Here is a 15,132-nt window from a genome sequence, read left to right on the forward strand (position 1 = left end):
AAAGAGATTAAATTGGGTCTTAATGCATCAAGCAATGGAAAGAATGCAAATCATGATAGTGTATTTTCTCATCAAAGAGGCGCTGATAGCTCATCTAAAACTAGAGGATCATCATATAGTCATGCAAATAGCTTTGCACATGGTCATAGTATCTTTGGGCATGGTGATTTTATGCCTAGAGATAGGGAGAGATCTTATTCTAGAGGCAAAGGATGTTTCAGTCTACACAGAGATGGTATTGAGAATCATGGACCTAGAACTAGATGAGCTATGGTGGACTGAAATCAAACACATTATACATGATTAGAATGAGAAATTGTAACTCAAGTGAATTAGGTTCCAAGATAGATTAGCTTGGACTCATAAACACAATCTTGAGTGACTCAAAATGATTGTACCATGTCATTGAAATGAGTGTCAAGTACATGCCTTTATAGCTTTATAGATAGTACCACTTTTCCTCTCTGTGCTTATGGGATTTTAGGCATCTCTTCCTAGAGCATACATCATTGTCTATTTTCTAGTACAAAGCCACTTATGGGCAAGCATCATTTGCTATTCTCAACAGATGGTGCATTTAAAGGTGAAATGACATAGTTGTAATATTACCCAAAAAAAAAGATGCTTGTACATGAAGATTTGGCACCCAAAGAGGGAGAAAGAAACACTAAACAAACCAACCTAGCCACAACAATAATGAACTACATCAAGAAGGTAATCAGTCCATCACCAGATACTTAAAAGTTTTCGTGCTAGTCTATGTGCTTTTATAGACACAATTTTTTTCATAAAAAATAAATTTTCACACAAAATAATATATAATGTGAAATAATATTTTGTACATTGAAGTACTTTTTCATACAAAAGAATTGTGTCACTAATAGGAATCTTTTGAATCCAATACAATAATCCATATATTTATTGATGTATCTTGTGTTATACCTTATATTTTACTAAGCCATTGTATAATAGTCACATATTGTTCAAATAATATCAAAACCACATTCGTATTAATGCAACTTAGCTAGTTAACAATGTTAGTTAATAGTGCTAGTTAACTAGCCTTTCCTTAGTTCTCAAACACCATTCTTAAGGGAAGTTCAATTGTGCCAAGTCTTGCTCTATGTTTGAAGAAGATATATTTCCCTATATCTTCAATAAAAATGTTAGTATTGTTCTCCTTACCATTATATTGATGCAATACAATATCACCATTATGCACTTTTTCTCTAATAATAAGGTGCTCTCTCGCTTCAATATACTTGGTCCGTTGATGCATGACTAGATTATTTGCTAGAGATCTAGCTAAGATGTTATCACAAAAGATAGAATGAGATCAAAGGATCCATAGAACTCAAGTTAATGCAAGCACATTTCTTTAGCCACATAACTTTACAAGCTAATGTAGTTAAGGTTTTGTATTCATCCTTTGTAGATGCGAGATTAAGCATATTTTTTTTCTTAGAGCACCAACAAATTTCTTGAGTTCCAAGAAAGAAATAATTTATATCACTAATGTTTTTTATATCAACCAATAAGATACCCCAATGGTGAATACCTTTCATGAACCTTAGTATCCTTTTGGTTGCCACCCAATGAAGACATTCTTGGACTATGTTTAAATTGAGCACGTAAATTGACTACCTAAGAAATAACAAGTTGGTCATAGTCAAATAAATGAGAGTTCTAAAGAGTTGCCTAATATATGATATAGCATCACAAGAAAGATTATTTGAATCCTTAGCTAGGTTGATGGTTCATTCCATGGGTGTAGAAATGGATTGGAGCTAGCCATCCCAAATCTTTCAAGAATGGATTGAAGTTTTTAATTTAGAAATGAATATGTCTGTTGACTTCATCCTTCAAATTTCAATATCTAGAATATAATACAAGTATCAAAGATCTTTCATTTGAAACTCACAAGAAAGTTTGGACTTTGTATCTACCATTAAAGCATCATTATTTCTTGTTAAAATAACATCATTCACATAAAGAAAATCAAGTACATTAATATCATTCCCTTTAACATTGTAATAGAGAGTATGATCAACATTACTCTTTTAAAATTCTTGGCATTTGAGATAGTCATCTACTCTTCCACACCAAGCTCTTGGAGTTTGGTTCAATTCGTACAAGCTCTTGTTCATCCTATATACCAAATGCTCTTTACGTAAGACCGTGTAGCCTTTCAGTTATTGCATGTAGATTTCTTCCTCAAGTTTTCCGTTGAGAAAGGCATTGTCAACATCCATCTGACATAGCTTCCATTTGTGAAGAGCAACAACCTCATGGAGCTCATCTTGGCTATAATAGGTGTATAAGTCTCTTCATAAGCTATACCATATTCTTGAGATAATCTTTTAACTGCCATCCTAGCTTTATGTTTGCCAACTCATCCTTGTTAAATTTGAGGTCATTGTGTGGAAGGGAAATCACATCATGCCGTGAATCCACAGAGGATAAGAAATGAGGTAAGATCGAAGAAGAAAGGACTTTTTCACTTTGTTTGGGATTTCAAAGAGAGGACTTTACTCTTTAGTCACCCATACATAGATGCAATCGTAAATAGTAGGTTCCACAAGCTAGATAGGCATGCTCTTACTTTGGGAATTTAGATTTTACAATAATGAGGTATCATCATGACATGAAAGTTTGAGTAAAGAAACTTAGATTGCTTTAAGTACTTTAGATTCTTCTAAGGCTTCTCATGGTATGTTTTGAGAACAAGGAATACAAGACGGAGTACTCTATAGGAGATCATATATTGAAGGACAAACATGTTTAGTTCAGCTTTGTCAATACAACTGGTAGACTCCTCAAATTGGAATAGCTCCAATAAAGAATTGAGATGATCTTGCAATGCGGCTATTGGATGATTAAGGCCATTTCAAGGTGATGATATCAGCCATTAGCCCCTCAAATCTTTGAGCTATTTTTCTCCACTCCAATACGGCCCCATGGCTCCTCCTTCAATAATTATAGGTCTCCTTAATCTCCCTTAAGGACACAATCAATCTTCTTTTGCAGCCTCTCTCTAGAAGCTTCATAGCCAGCAAGGCCTAAATTTGACGGGTTCCTCAAAATTTTATATGACAGGCATTTTTTAAAAATGCATTTCCAATGACAGATGATAGACAATTTATGCTAGTCAAATGACAAGAAAAATATGCAAATGAAACGTAACACGATTTTACGCTGAATAGTATGCTAGTCAAATGATGGAGAGCGTCTGAGTCCTGACTCCTGAGTTGGGCCCTCGAGCATGGATGATGGAAGCCTGAAGGTTGAAGCGGGAACTTGGAAGTTGAAGGTTCAAGGAAGTCGAGAGTCGAGAGTCGAGAGTCGAGACTCGACGCGTCACGCAACACGCTCGTTCACTCTGAACGTCGAATGATGAGACTGGAATCTGGGATTGCGGGCAATTTGACAAATACCTTAATTTAAAATTAAAAATTCACAATAAGACCGACCAAGATTATTTTTATAGACTATAATGTATGTATATATGTATTATTGTATGTATGTATACGTATGTATAATATATATACTAAGAAAAATGAAAGGTAAATTATATAATGTGACATGTCAAATAGCAAGTAACTTTTAATTTTATATGTCATGATGACAGGTAAATTTCAAGCTTGAACATGTATTATGACAAGCTATTTTCAAAAATGCTTGTTTTGACAGGCAAAATAGCCCTTGACAGGAAAAACAGCCGTCAAATTTAGGCCTTGGTACTACTAGCCAGCCTCTCTCCACAAGCTTCATGGCCACCTTGATGAGATCATGACCCACTCCTGTCAAACTAACAAATATGGAAGTTGATGGCAAACACGAGCAACAAGCGATGTCAACCTTTAGCTAGAACTAGAGATTTGCCATTGTGGCGTCGAAGCTGACAGACGGCACGGCACTCTTTTTGGCTTCATCTTTGACTCCGTAGATCCGCCATGAATGCGCTGCAGTAGCAGCTTCAGTCGATGAAGACTTTGATCATAATTAAGATCACAGTTTGATGATAATAAAGACCACCTTGGGAGCTCAGCTTCTCCTGTCGTAGTCCTTCGGTCACATGCGCCATCCTCCTCCATTAATCGTTGTATGGGTCCTCTCTGCACAGACTCACGACCACTCCTTCCCACCTTTTGTATTCATTATTCTTCTTCTTCGATGGCCATCTTCCATGAGCAATCCCGATTGACGTCGAATTCTCCTTTCAGATGATTATGCTTGCCTCTATCTGCCGTTGTTTTTCGTCTTCTTCCTTCTCTGATTCACCCTGGCTGTTACGGTCTAAACTCCAACAACCTCCCTCCAATCACAGGGATTATGGCCGCCACTCCCGGATGCTTCACCAGGCACCTGCTTCTATACACTCGATTCCTCTCCTCCTCCCGTTCAACAACCCACTCTTGTTCATGCCATCGTTCTTTCTTCTCCTCCACACGTCTTAGCACCATGCAGTTTGAAAGTTAGCCAAAAGAAAAGCTTAAAGCTTCTTTGCATGCACCAAATCCTGCTTTTGTTTTCTCCTCCACTCCCTCGTACCACAAAAGCATAAGGTTGAGCCACCTCTCCCTCGTATCATAAAGCATAAGGTTGAGTCACCCCTCCTTTGTATCAAAAAGCATGAGGTTGAGGGATATAAGGTTGGGTGTTGAGCTACCCCCTCAATTAGCTAAGTGTTCTCCTTTCCCAACAGTTCCTTACCCAAGTTGAAGATCATGCCCATCAATGCCATCATGGGCAACCTTAATCACACCTCAATTACAATCATGAGTTTAGCCTCAAGCCTTCTGAACCCCCTCTCGACTTTGTTCATAATCTCGCTATCATAGGAAAAAAGTAGCACTTTATGCTGCTCCAATGCAAATCTTTGTCTTTCTCTTCATGCTCCTTAGCATTAAAAATGTAATAAGAATCCAAGCTCGAATCCTTATTCTCCAAATCTGACAAAAAATGAAAACAAACATCAAATAAGCTGATAGTGATGCTAACTTTAATCTAGCTATTTAGCCGATAAACATCCTTCTTCCATGGTTTTTTAGGAGTGAATGTGTAGCGTCACGACATTGTACATCCATTTACATCCTATGGCATTCTCGTTGGTTGGGCACTATGCATATTTGTATGTTAAAGGTTTCATCATACTATAAGACTAAGGTGAAAAGAAAAATATTGCATTACTCAAAATTTGAATTATTGCCTCTTTGATATATTATTCTTCAAGGTGTCCTTGTATGGTTTGTGGAACTTCTTAAGACTACTTGATGCTCTTCATATGCTTCCTCTAACTCTTCAATAGTGCCTTCTTCCATAGCTTGGGGGTTTCACTATAGGTACACCCTCTCTATCTGCATTTAAGGCATATTTATAAATACTCCTATTTTCTAATTTTCCTTGAATAAAACACACATATTTTGTATCAAGTCTCTAAATACTTATATGGCACCCTTCTGTATGTAGAAAATGTGTAAAAATGGTATTTGATGTATTCCTTATGTTGAGCCCACATGATACGCATATATGTGTATGAGTGACCCCATAGGTTCCAAATAGCTCTTGACACATGTACTTTGAGGGAGATGGGAGCATACGTGTCTTATTGCCCTAGAGCTATGGGCCATCATAATGCCACCCACAAACCTACCCGATCTACCACATTTGGACTTTGGAGAATTGGCAGAGCAACCAACAGGAAACCCTAGAATAAAAGGAGTCTTATGAAGCCATGATTGAGGAATTAAAGGCACAACCACAAAAGGTAATAGATTTTCTTCTCTCGTCTAAAATTCTGGTAAGAAGAGCAAGTAAACCCTAAAGAGACAGGACAGAAATATCAGGTGTGTAGGATGATGAATCTAGCCTTGCTATGATTTTTAGTTTCAAGGTGGATGAAGGAGACAAGTTCAAGGAGCCTTTTCCCCCACAAACAATATGGGTGCTCATCCAAGCAACCAAATGCACAGAAGAGAAGTGGGCCTAGCAACTTGACATCGATGCCTTTAAGGAATCTTGTCAAGCCACGGGCAACAAGAGCAAACACTTTACCATGAAACTGCGGGAAGCCTAGCCAAGACACCTAGAATGGAGATACCCCATTCTCAAGAAATGACAAGGTGGTATGATAGGCCTTTGTTTGCTCAAGTGACAGTGCAAAGGTAAACCTACTCCATTTTCCTTATCCCTGCTGGCATGGCAAGGAATACAGGGAAGGAGAATATGGTAAATATAACTTTCCAAAGATTTCAAATATGAAAGCCACTAAGAAAAGAATCTACATGTTCCATTATTTTGATCTCATCCCATCTTTCACACATTTTGTAAGGCAATTCACTAAGTATCGAGATCCTTCCTTTATCACAACATGTAACTACCTCCACCTCCTCATCACATTTTTCTAGTAGCTAGTCAGGCCATATGAGGAAAGACTGTTGCCACTATTCTTTGATGTAAATGTAGGTATTTACCAGTAGCGATGATGCGACTACATCTTAGGGCAACACTTCTACCTCCTTACTACATAGAGCTATTATAAGATATGGTGGACAACATATTTGCATTGTGTACACATCCTTTCTTTCTAAAATCGCAATTACGCAGTCCTCCCTGAGTAGTGTAAATGTATGTTCAAGAAAAAAAAGGCACAATACATGCTCTTTGCACCTAAGGGTCCATCCCCTAGCCCATGTCCCCACATCACAATATTAGGGCACATCAATGGCAGGATAACTCAAGCATGCTCATTCAATAGACATGTCACCCTTGGCATCGCACTACACAAAAGCATTCACCAACTAGGTCCTCAAGTGTGGGATAATGTTCCACGTATAATTGGAACTCGAACCATCTCCCAATTGCACTACATGAGCACATCGCACTACATAGGATATAGGTAGACACACCCCTCCATAGAGAGCACAACATGGGTGCACGAAGAACCATCGACATTGGTTGCCTCCTGCATGTTTCGCTTTTCATGACCCCTCCATCTACAATAGCCCTCACCCTCATCATCGCACCTAGTAAAATTCCACCATCTTTACCCTTTCTTCATCACCATCCAAGAACCAAACAAAACCTCCACATCAACCATCCGAGTACCACTTACTAGCTACACCATGAAAAAGTGCCATGGGATTAGCACTCATCTAGGAGGGGACAAATGTTAACCGTATCATGAAGCTAAAGGAGATGGAGAAAGAGAAGAAGAAGAAGAAGACATGGAGAAAAGAAATATCCTAAGGCCCCCCACACTTTCCTTTTGAATATCTATGGAAAACTCATTGTATGGAATGTTATAATAAGAACCAAGCTCTCTGTCATACACAAAGTATCAATGATTAATAGCTAACACAACCTAAGCATTTGCAAATTGTTAGTCATCTACTAGTATAAATTGTCTACAAGGAGAAAGATCAATCACTAGGCCAAAAAGTGGGATGGATGCCTAAGGGGATGTGCTAACTTTTTTTCTTTCCATCTTACCTTTTGTCCTTAAGAGTGTGTGTGTATGAGAGATTGAGGTTGAGAGCTAAGAGACTAAGAGTGTGAGTGCGAGGGACAAGTGTGTGAAGCCATCTCTTCCTTCTCTGGCACTATCTCATGCCTTATCCATGCTCTCCTTATGCATGACGAAGGCCATAGGCGGTTTGAGAACTATATGAGTACATCATGAATCTTGGAGCTACCAATATGCATAGCATTCGTCGTGTGTGAGAGACTAGGTTAGCTCTAGTCACCAACTTTCATTATCAAGGCTCCTAAAATAATAGGAGTGTGTCCCAAGTCCCAAGTCGCAAGACATTGAGTGCGTGTTAACATATGTGCATAACATTCACTATATTATTGCTTTATTGTGGAAATGCCTTTCTAGCCTTTGATGCCTTGGTTGTATGTTGAATCAAGGTTAAAATACTATCATAATAACAACTTATAACTAAGGCACACAACACATCTACATTCCTTCATTTTCAAGCCTATAGAATATATGTATTTGGAGGAATCATCACACTTTTGATGGGTCAGGGATAGTTTGTGGTTGTGGGTTAGTCCTCAGCATAGTCTCCAAAAGCTTATAAAGATCAAGGGTAGTTGTAATTGTAAACTTCCACAAAGTATAGTTTACCATTTAAATTGCCTTCACTAAAGGTTGGTGGATGAATCCTCAATGTTCGAATTGCTAGTACACCAGCACCACTACGTGATATATCAAATGACATTGCTCCTCTTCATTATTGAATCCCTTGCCTCTTGTATACTCTTCACTCTTTAAAGCCTCCTAAGCTCTAATACCATGTAAAAATTTACATAGCACATTGAGCAAAATTTGAGCAAGGAGTAGAAAATACACATCAAATATGAGAAGAACAAAAACTTCCTTAATTCTAAACAAATTGATATAAAGATCACTCTATCCACCCATGTGCTACCATTATGAACCTTAGATGGTAATCCAAATAGATGATAAGCGAAGAGTTTAAGGCTAGCTAGAAAAACTCTAACTAGATGAAATATATATTGATGATGGCTTTGGGGACGGGTCTTTCTTCTATTGCCCAGGAAGGTAGTCTAGTCAACCTGTTGAACCATATTATGAACCTTTCCTTAGTTGGCTAGAGAATATTCGCTTTGCTCTTGGGCTAGGTAAACTACCCCAGGACCCCCATCATCACGGGGCCCACTAGCCTCCCTAAGACCCCCCAGCCAAGGGCACATTCCATGGCCCTCAAGCCCCAAAATAGAGGTCCCTAATAACTCCCACACTTCACAACTCGATGCAATATGCCTCAAGTTACTACCAACTTAACTAATCCATCCAACCCCCAAGCTAGATCCACAAAGGTCACCTTTTTTCCATCGGATCACATAAACCTTATCTAACATACAAGTCAAGACCCAACCAATATCCTGACTCACACATGGCTTCTCCTCATAATGGAGACCTTATGACTTACAACACCGTGGATCATTGGTGATGCCTTGCAAGGATGGAGCATTAAGCAAATCTAACAACTTTTTATATACTTCTTCATCATGCATGGTTTCCTATAGAGTACCTACACTTCCCCACTAGTGACACTCACTAGGCATGAGATGTAGGCCTCCCTTTTCCACCTCTATGAGCATGAACATGCATTACAACATAAATGAATCCTAAAAGGCAAGGTTTTTCAAACATGACAAATCCATAACTTTAATCTACATTTGTCTACCCTACTAGTAGACATGCCACCAAAATTGCAAGTTTCAGTGTTTCAGTTCTTGCCATGTCGAGGATTCCTTTATTTTGAAAATTTTATATGAGGAGACCTAGCTTTTCCACCTTTATGTAGACAAACATATTGTTAATTCCAACATAAATTCACCCTGAAAAGGAGGGTTGTTCAAACAAGACAAATGCATGACTTTAATCTACATGTGTCTCCCCTATTAGTGCACATGTCTTCAAGCTACAAATTCCATCTTTTTTGTGTTGCCTATGTTTGAAGAATTTCCAATGATTTTAATGAGAGTTTTTAAAATTTTATTCATCATTCAAAGGGTTTTAGCCCTACCTCATGTGTGATAGCCCACATCATCTCCAACTTTTGTGGTTGTGTATTCTTATAACCAATTCCTGTTTATTCTCTCTTTTTTTCACTCTATGACTCGAGAGCTTCATCATCCCCTATTATTCTACACCACCAAGATAGTAATCAAAGCCTTGGATTATTGTTATGTAGTCCTCTACATGATAGATCTTCCTCTAGTATACACCATTCTGCTACACAATGTGCATTTTCCATTCCTTGAGTGGACCAAACACCAATGTTTCCTTATTTTGAAAAACAATGACACTAAATACAATTGTAAAAGAAGCCACTGTAAAACTGATGGATCCAAGAATTTGATTAAAGTACATACATGCAATGTATGATCTCGAACTTAAACCCCATGCCTCAACCATACTATCATAGAGACTATACACAACAACATTGGATTCTTACTTAACTTCATTGTGAAACACCAAAGAAATGGAGCCAATTTATTAATATTGATCCACAAATTGGCTTTGCCACCCTTACTCCCCTAACTATGATTTGGAATTATATCTCGTAAGTTTCCTTTGTCCCTAGCCTCAATGCCATCTTCAATGTCTCCACATGCAACATATATAGGATCTTCTATGAAGTCCAAAACCTTAGTGTTTAGTATCTTTTGTTCACCAAAATTTGGTCTAGGACAATGCATAATTCTGTTCCTTAAGAGTATGGCCAAACCATCTTTTACACCTATGAATAATTTAAAGTCAATGTGCTAATGCTAACTCTATTACAAATAGCTTTTGTATCCATAACGTAGAATCGATTTGATACATCTCTAAAATTGGGCTCCACAACCTAAAACTTAGAATTATTCACATTAGCACATCCTTTCTTCATTAACCTACCAATAGATAAACCAAGCCCCCTCCACCTAAAGCTTATTATCGAGTAACCTTGCAAGTGTTGATGTGTTACATCCATTTTCCACTATTCTCACTCAATTCAATGATTGTTTTTCGCTTTCACTTATATTTGCGTATCAACTTTAAGTTAATCCAATTCTGTGTTTGTCTCCTCATATTTGATATAAAGATCATGGATGGTATCTTTCAATACTTTCATATCCTTGATTCTCTCATTCCATAATCCCTTGTAATGCGTAAATTGAGTTAATCATTGGTGGATCTTGGCATTGTGTGCATTGATATTTGTGCCAATTCTTGACATGTTTCAACAACTAGGGTAAACCTCAATGCTTGATGACTACAACACTTTATGGAACCAAGCTACTCCTTGCACCTTAAAAAGCTCATGAAACCAAAGAAAATGGCATGGATATTAAAAAGAGGATTAGCGAGGTTTTGTTCTCCATCCACACATGTCACTATTCTTAAAGCATGTGACAATGTAGCTTTGTATGATCTAAGGACAAACTTTGGTAATTGTGTCCTCCCAAATAAGGTAGCACCTTTATTATCCATTTGAATTTATAGATGGTTCCTTATACTCACTTTCATCAACTAGAAGAGAGCTCAAATGTGTATGATTTTCCTCAACTAGGAGAGCTCAAATGTGTATAATAACCTGAAATGAGATAGCTTAATAGAGGTAGAAAGTATGGGCTAAATGAAATAGATTAATAGAGAGAGAGAGAGAGTATATTGAGAGAAGGATGCATGAGCTCGAAGGAAAGTGAAAGAGAGGCGAAAGAGTGAAAGACGTTCTTTAAATATTATGGACATTAAAATAGCTCAATTAACCTCCAAAAACATAGCCTCAAAATACGCCAATTCACCAATATCGTTATTTACTAGTCAAGATATAGTAAATTCCCCTCAAATCTATAATTAGCTTCTCTCGCATTATCTTTTCTTAATCTTTAAAAGATTCTCAAAAGGTACATCATCATCACTTCAACTTATACAATTTGGTGGTGAAAAAAGAGTTGCACAATCCCATGGATCATTACTTCCTAAATATAAGAATTCACTAAAGATGGCATTTAAATTAGGAGAGATGAAATCTAAGCAAATCCCTTACGGACTTTTGTTTAAAAAGTAAAATGAGATCAAAAAAGTAGAGACAAGATTGTATTACTATTCTCTTGTACTTTCCTTGAATTGAGAAGAGGGTCAAATAGGTATAGTGCTCCATCCACACACATCACTATTCTTCAAGCCTATCAATGTTGCTTTGCATGATATGATCTAAGGACAAACTTAGGCAATTGTGCCCTAATGTAGCACATTCATTATCCATTTGAATGGATAGAGGATTTTATCTCAACTAGGAGAGAGCTCAAATCTAAATGATTTTCCTCGACTAGGAGAGCTCAAATGTGTATGATAACCTTAAATGAGAGAGCCTAATGGAATGGAGGTTGAGAGAATGGGCTAAATGAAACAAGTTAATGGAGAGAGAGAGAGAGAGAGAGAGAGAGAGTTGAGAGGAGGATGCATGAACTCAAAAGGAAAGTGAAAACCATGCCAAAAGAGAATGAAAGCTGTTCTTCAAATATTATGTACTTTAAAATAGCTCAATTAACCTCCAAAGACAGCTTAGGAACGTGCAAACGTGCAAATTTACCAATTCACCAATATCATTATTTACTAGTCAAGATATAGCAAATTCCCCTCAAATCTATAATTCCTCTTGCATTATCTTTTCTTAATCTTTTAAAGACTCTGAAAAGTACATCATCAATTCAACTATAACGATTTGGTGGTGAAAAAAGAGTTGCACAATCCCATACCTCATTACTTCCTAAATATAAAAATTCCCTGAAGATGGCACCTAAATAAGGAGAGATGAAATCTAAGCAACTCCCTTGTAGATGAAATCTAAGCAACTCGCTTGTAAATTTTATTTTAATAGCAAAATGAGAGAAAAAACGCTGAGATAAGATTGTTCTACTATTCTCTTGTGCTTTCCTTGAATTGAGAAGAGGAAGGGGCCCTTGTGAGAGAGTTCATCGTTAGGATCTAACGACATTGATCTCAAATATATTTTGCCCCTCACACACACATACACACACACACATTAATATCCCTAGATGTTATCACCCACTAATGCCACTTGCGCCTGCATATTCAAAGTTTAGAAGGGCTCAAGGCCAACAACGTGATACACCATTGTCTCCCTTGTTCTTCAATGTATGAAAATGTCTAAACATGTTAATCTCCGTCTGTTGACTGGTGGTGTTTAAAAATGGTAAATTCCATTATCTGTCATCCTCGTTTCTACATATTGGATACATGCTTTAGAAATTGCATAAGGACTAGATCTTCCTCAGTAGAGTACAGATTGGGGCCCCTTGAAATGTACCAAACCCTGTCAAATACTGCATGTATCAAACCTCCCTTGCAACTGAAGAATCGCTTGATTGATGGGCCAAGCCTGGTCATCCATCAGCCACTACAGAATTTTCAGGTCCAATAAAGTGCACCTTACATCTTGTAGGCACTGCCAATCCTGACTAACGTGCACACCACATGGAGGCAGCAAAATTGGCCTTCAAAGTAAGGGGGGCGTTGTGGAGACAACATTAAACTGGTGGCGAAATCAGCTCTCCTGAGAGTGTCTGAATGTTAATGCCTCCCCCAAAAACCTTTGAATTATTGCCCAGCTTACCACATTCAACCTTGACCTTCAGAATCAGTAGGTTCAAAATCTCCTCCATGAGCAGCTTCAAAATCTCCTGCGTCCTCAGCTTCAAAATCTCCTTCCCTGTCATCAGCTTCAAAATCTCCTTCTCCATCATCAGCTTCTAAATCTCGTTTCTCATTCATAGCTGCTGCCATGTTGGCTTTGATTTGGCTGAACCCAACCAAGCTTGCTTTTTCCATCTGCCCCAGGACAGTACAGAAATCATTTATATCTTCAGCTGCTTGTAAAAATGTTAGACGTAGATCCTTCCACTCAGATGTTGCAGTACAGGTTTCCTTATTTGCTCCTGCTTTTATGACTTTTTTGTATTTCTTGGATGTGGCTTCATCTGAAGCGTTAACAATGATCCTAGCAAGAACGTTCAATCCCCATCTATCTGCAGAAACAATAAAGACATCCTGCAAACAGCAACAAGTGAATTGAAACCACCACCTCTCAACTTTAACTTCACCAGTCTACAATGCCAGGACTCGAACTAGACCCCTCACAGTAATTTAAACATTTCAGGGAGCCTATACTAAACAAAATCTACTCCAACCCAAAGCTTCAAAGCTTTCAGCAGGCCAACACATATCCACAATACTTCAGACAAAAGAAATATATACTGGAGTCTCCTAACAAACATTTGTTATGCTGGTGAAGTCACAGTAAGCAGACATTAGATTCTAGAGCCACTCCTAAAGCACATGAACCGCCTCTGTCTCCTAATGTTAGATATTCCTTAAGCACCAGGGCTGCCTGTTTCCAAATTTTAAAAAACCATTTTGTGTGCAGGTGAAGTCAAAGTAAGTGGACCTAGGGCACGAACCACCTCTACCTCCTAATGTTAGATATTCCTTGAGCACCAGGGCTGTCTGTTTCCAAATTTAAAACAAAATTGCTTGATATAGAAAGACCGGGTTTAACACCAATAGCCTACTGATTAACAACAATTAACATTTAAGCACGATCTACACCTTTACTGTGAGGTTTAACACCTTTGAAAGTGCTTTAAACTGAAATACAGATAAAAGGGTAAACTCTGATACCCTGACATCAGGATAAGTTTTACCAGGAGTTCCTGAAAACGGGTGACTAATGCAAGTTTAGAAAGAGCTCCCAACCCACCCTTTGAATTTAGAGCAGGACCTTAATAAGGCTTATTAAAGTTCTCTGCCAGATAGGCAGATTCTATTGGCCAAAGAAAAGTAATCATTAATCCATAGAGACCTCACACACACACACACACACTCACAGTGAATAAGTGAACAGCAAGAGAGGAGAGTGCTGGAAGGTCACATCCACTATGTGAGAATGAATGAAAGTACAATCCCTAAGGTACTAAGTACCACAGCCACTGATGGGTGTTCACACGGGAAAAAACCCTTCTCCATCTAGAAGCTAAAGAGTGCCCGTGGGATAAGGAAGCATTCACACAAGAACTTAGGAGGAACACGATAAGTGTAACAAACCCCCCTCGAGTGAATGATGTGAACATATACAAGGAATGCGTAGATCAATCCCCAAACTTCTCTCTAGAGACAGGCTTCAAACTTCTCTCTAGAGAGAGCTTTCGTAAACACATCTGCCAAGTTGTCATATATAGGGGGTGATTCTTGAACTGCTCATCAAATTCCTCTTCACTTTGCTGGTCATCAACCTCATTATGCCTTGAAGGCCATGCATCTTGCCCAATGGTAACATTTTCAACTTGATGTCCATGGTCTAAGCCTTGTCCAAGATCAGGCATTGCATTTCCTTCTTCTCCATGTAATGTCCATACTAAGAGGCATCATCCCTGCTTGACTCCATCTCACTATATGAAGACATCTTGCTGTAATTTCTCAACTAAGCACAAAAGTCAGCACTAGCACAAAGCTTTGGCCTGAAATGAGGTGCCTCGGGCCCACCAAATCAAGGGATTGGGTGGTATCCCGACAATGTAACCATGAAACCA

At 38.3% G+C, this 15,132-nt stretch overlaps 1 protein-coding gene across 3 annotated transcripts in view; it reads right to left on the reverse strand.

Moving 5' to 3' along the window:
* Positions 1 to 12,447: 12,447 nt before the first annotated feature.
* Positions 12,448 to 15,132, reverse strand: part of LOC148035480 (uncharacterized) — a 47,338-nt gene continuing 44,653 nt past the window's right edge. The window contains exon 9 of one of the 3 annotated variants that reach the window (XM_087677437.1): positions 12,448 to 13,594. In XM_087677437.1, coding sequence (XP_087533563.1) covers positions 13,166 to 13,594 — 429 coding nt within the window. In that variant the 3' untranslated portion in view covers positions 12,448 to 13,165. The remainder of the gene's footprint in view (positions 13,595 to 15,132) is intronic. The other 2 variants (XM_087677435.1, XM_087677438.1) reach the window with 2 other exon arrangements.

The sequence above is a fragment of the Lygodium microphyllum genome, chromosome 5, assembly GCF_053477565.2.
Source record: "Lygodium microphyllum isolate KBCC chromosome 5, Lygodium_microphyllum_v1.1.10, whole genome shotgun sequence".
Taxonomy (NCBI): Eukaryota; Viridiplantae; Streptophyta; class Polypodiopsida; order Schizaeales; family Lygodiaceae; genus Lygodium; species Lygodium microphyllum.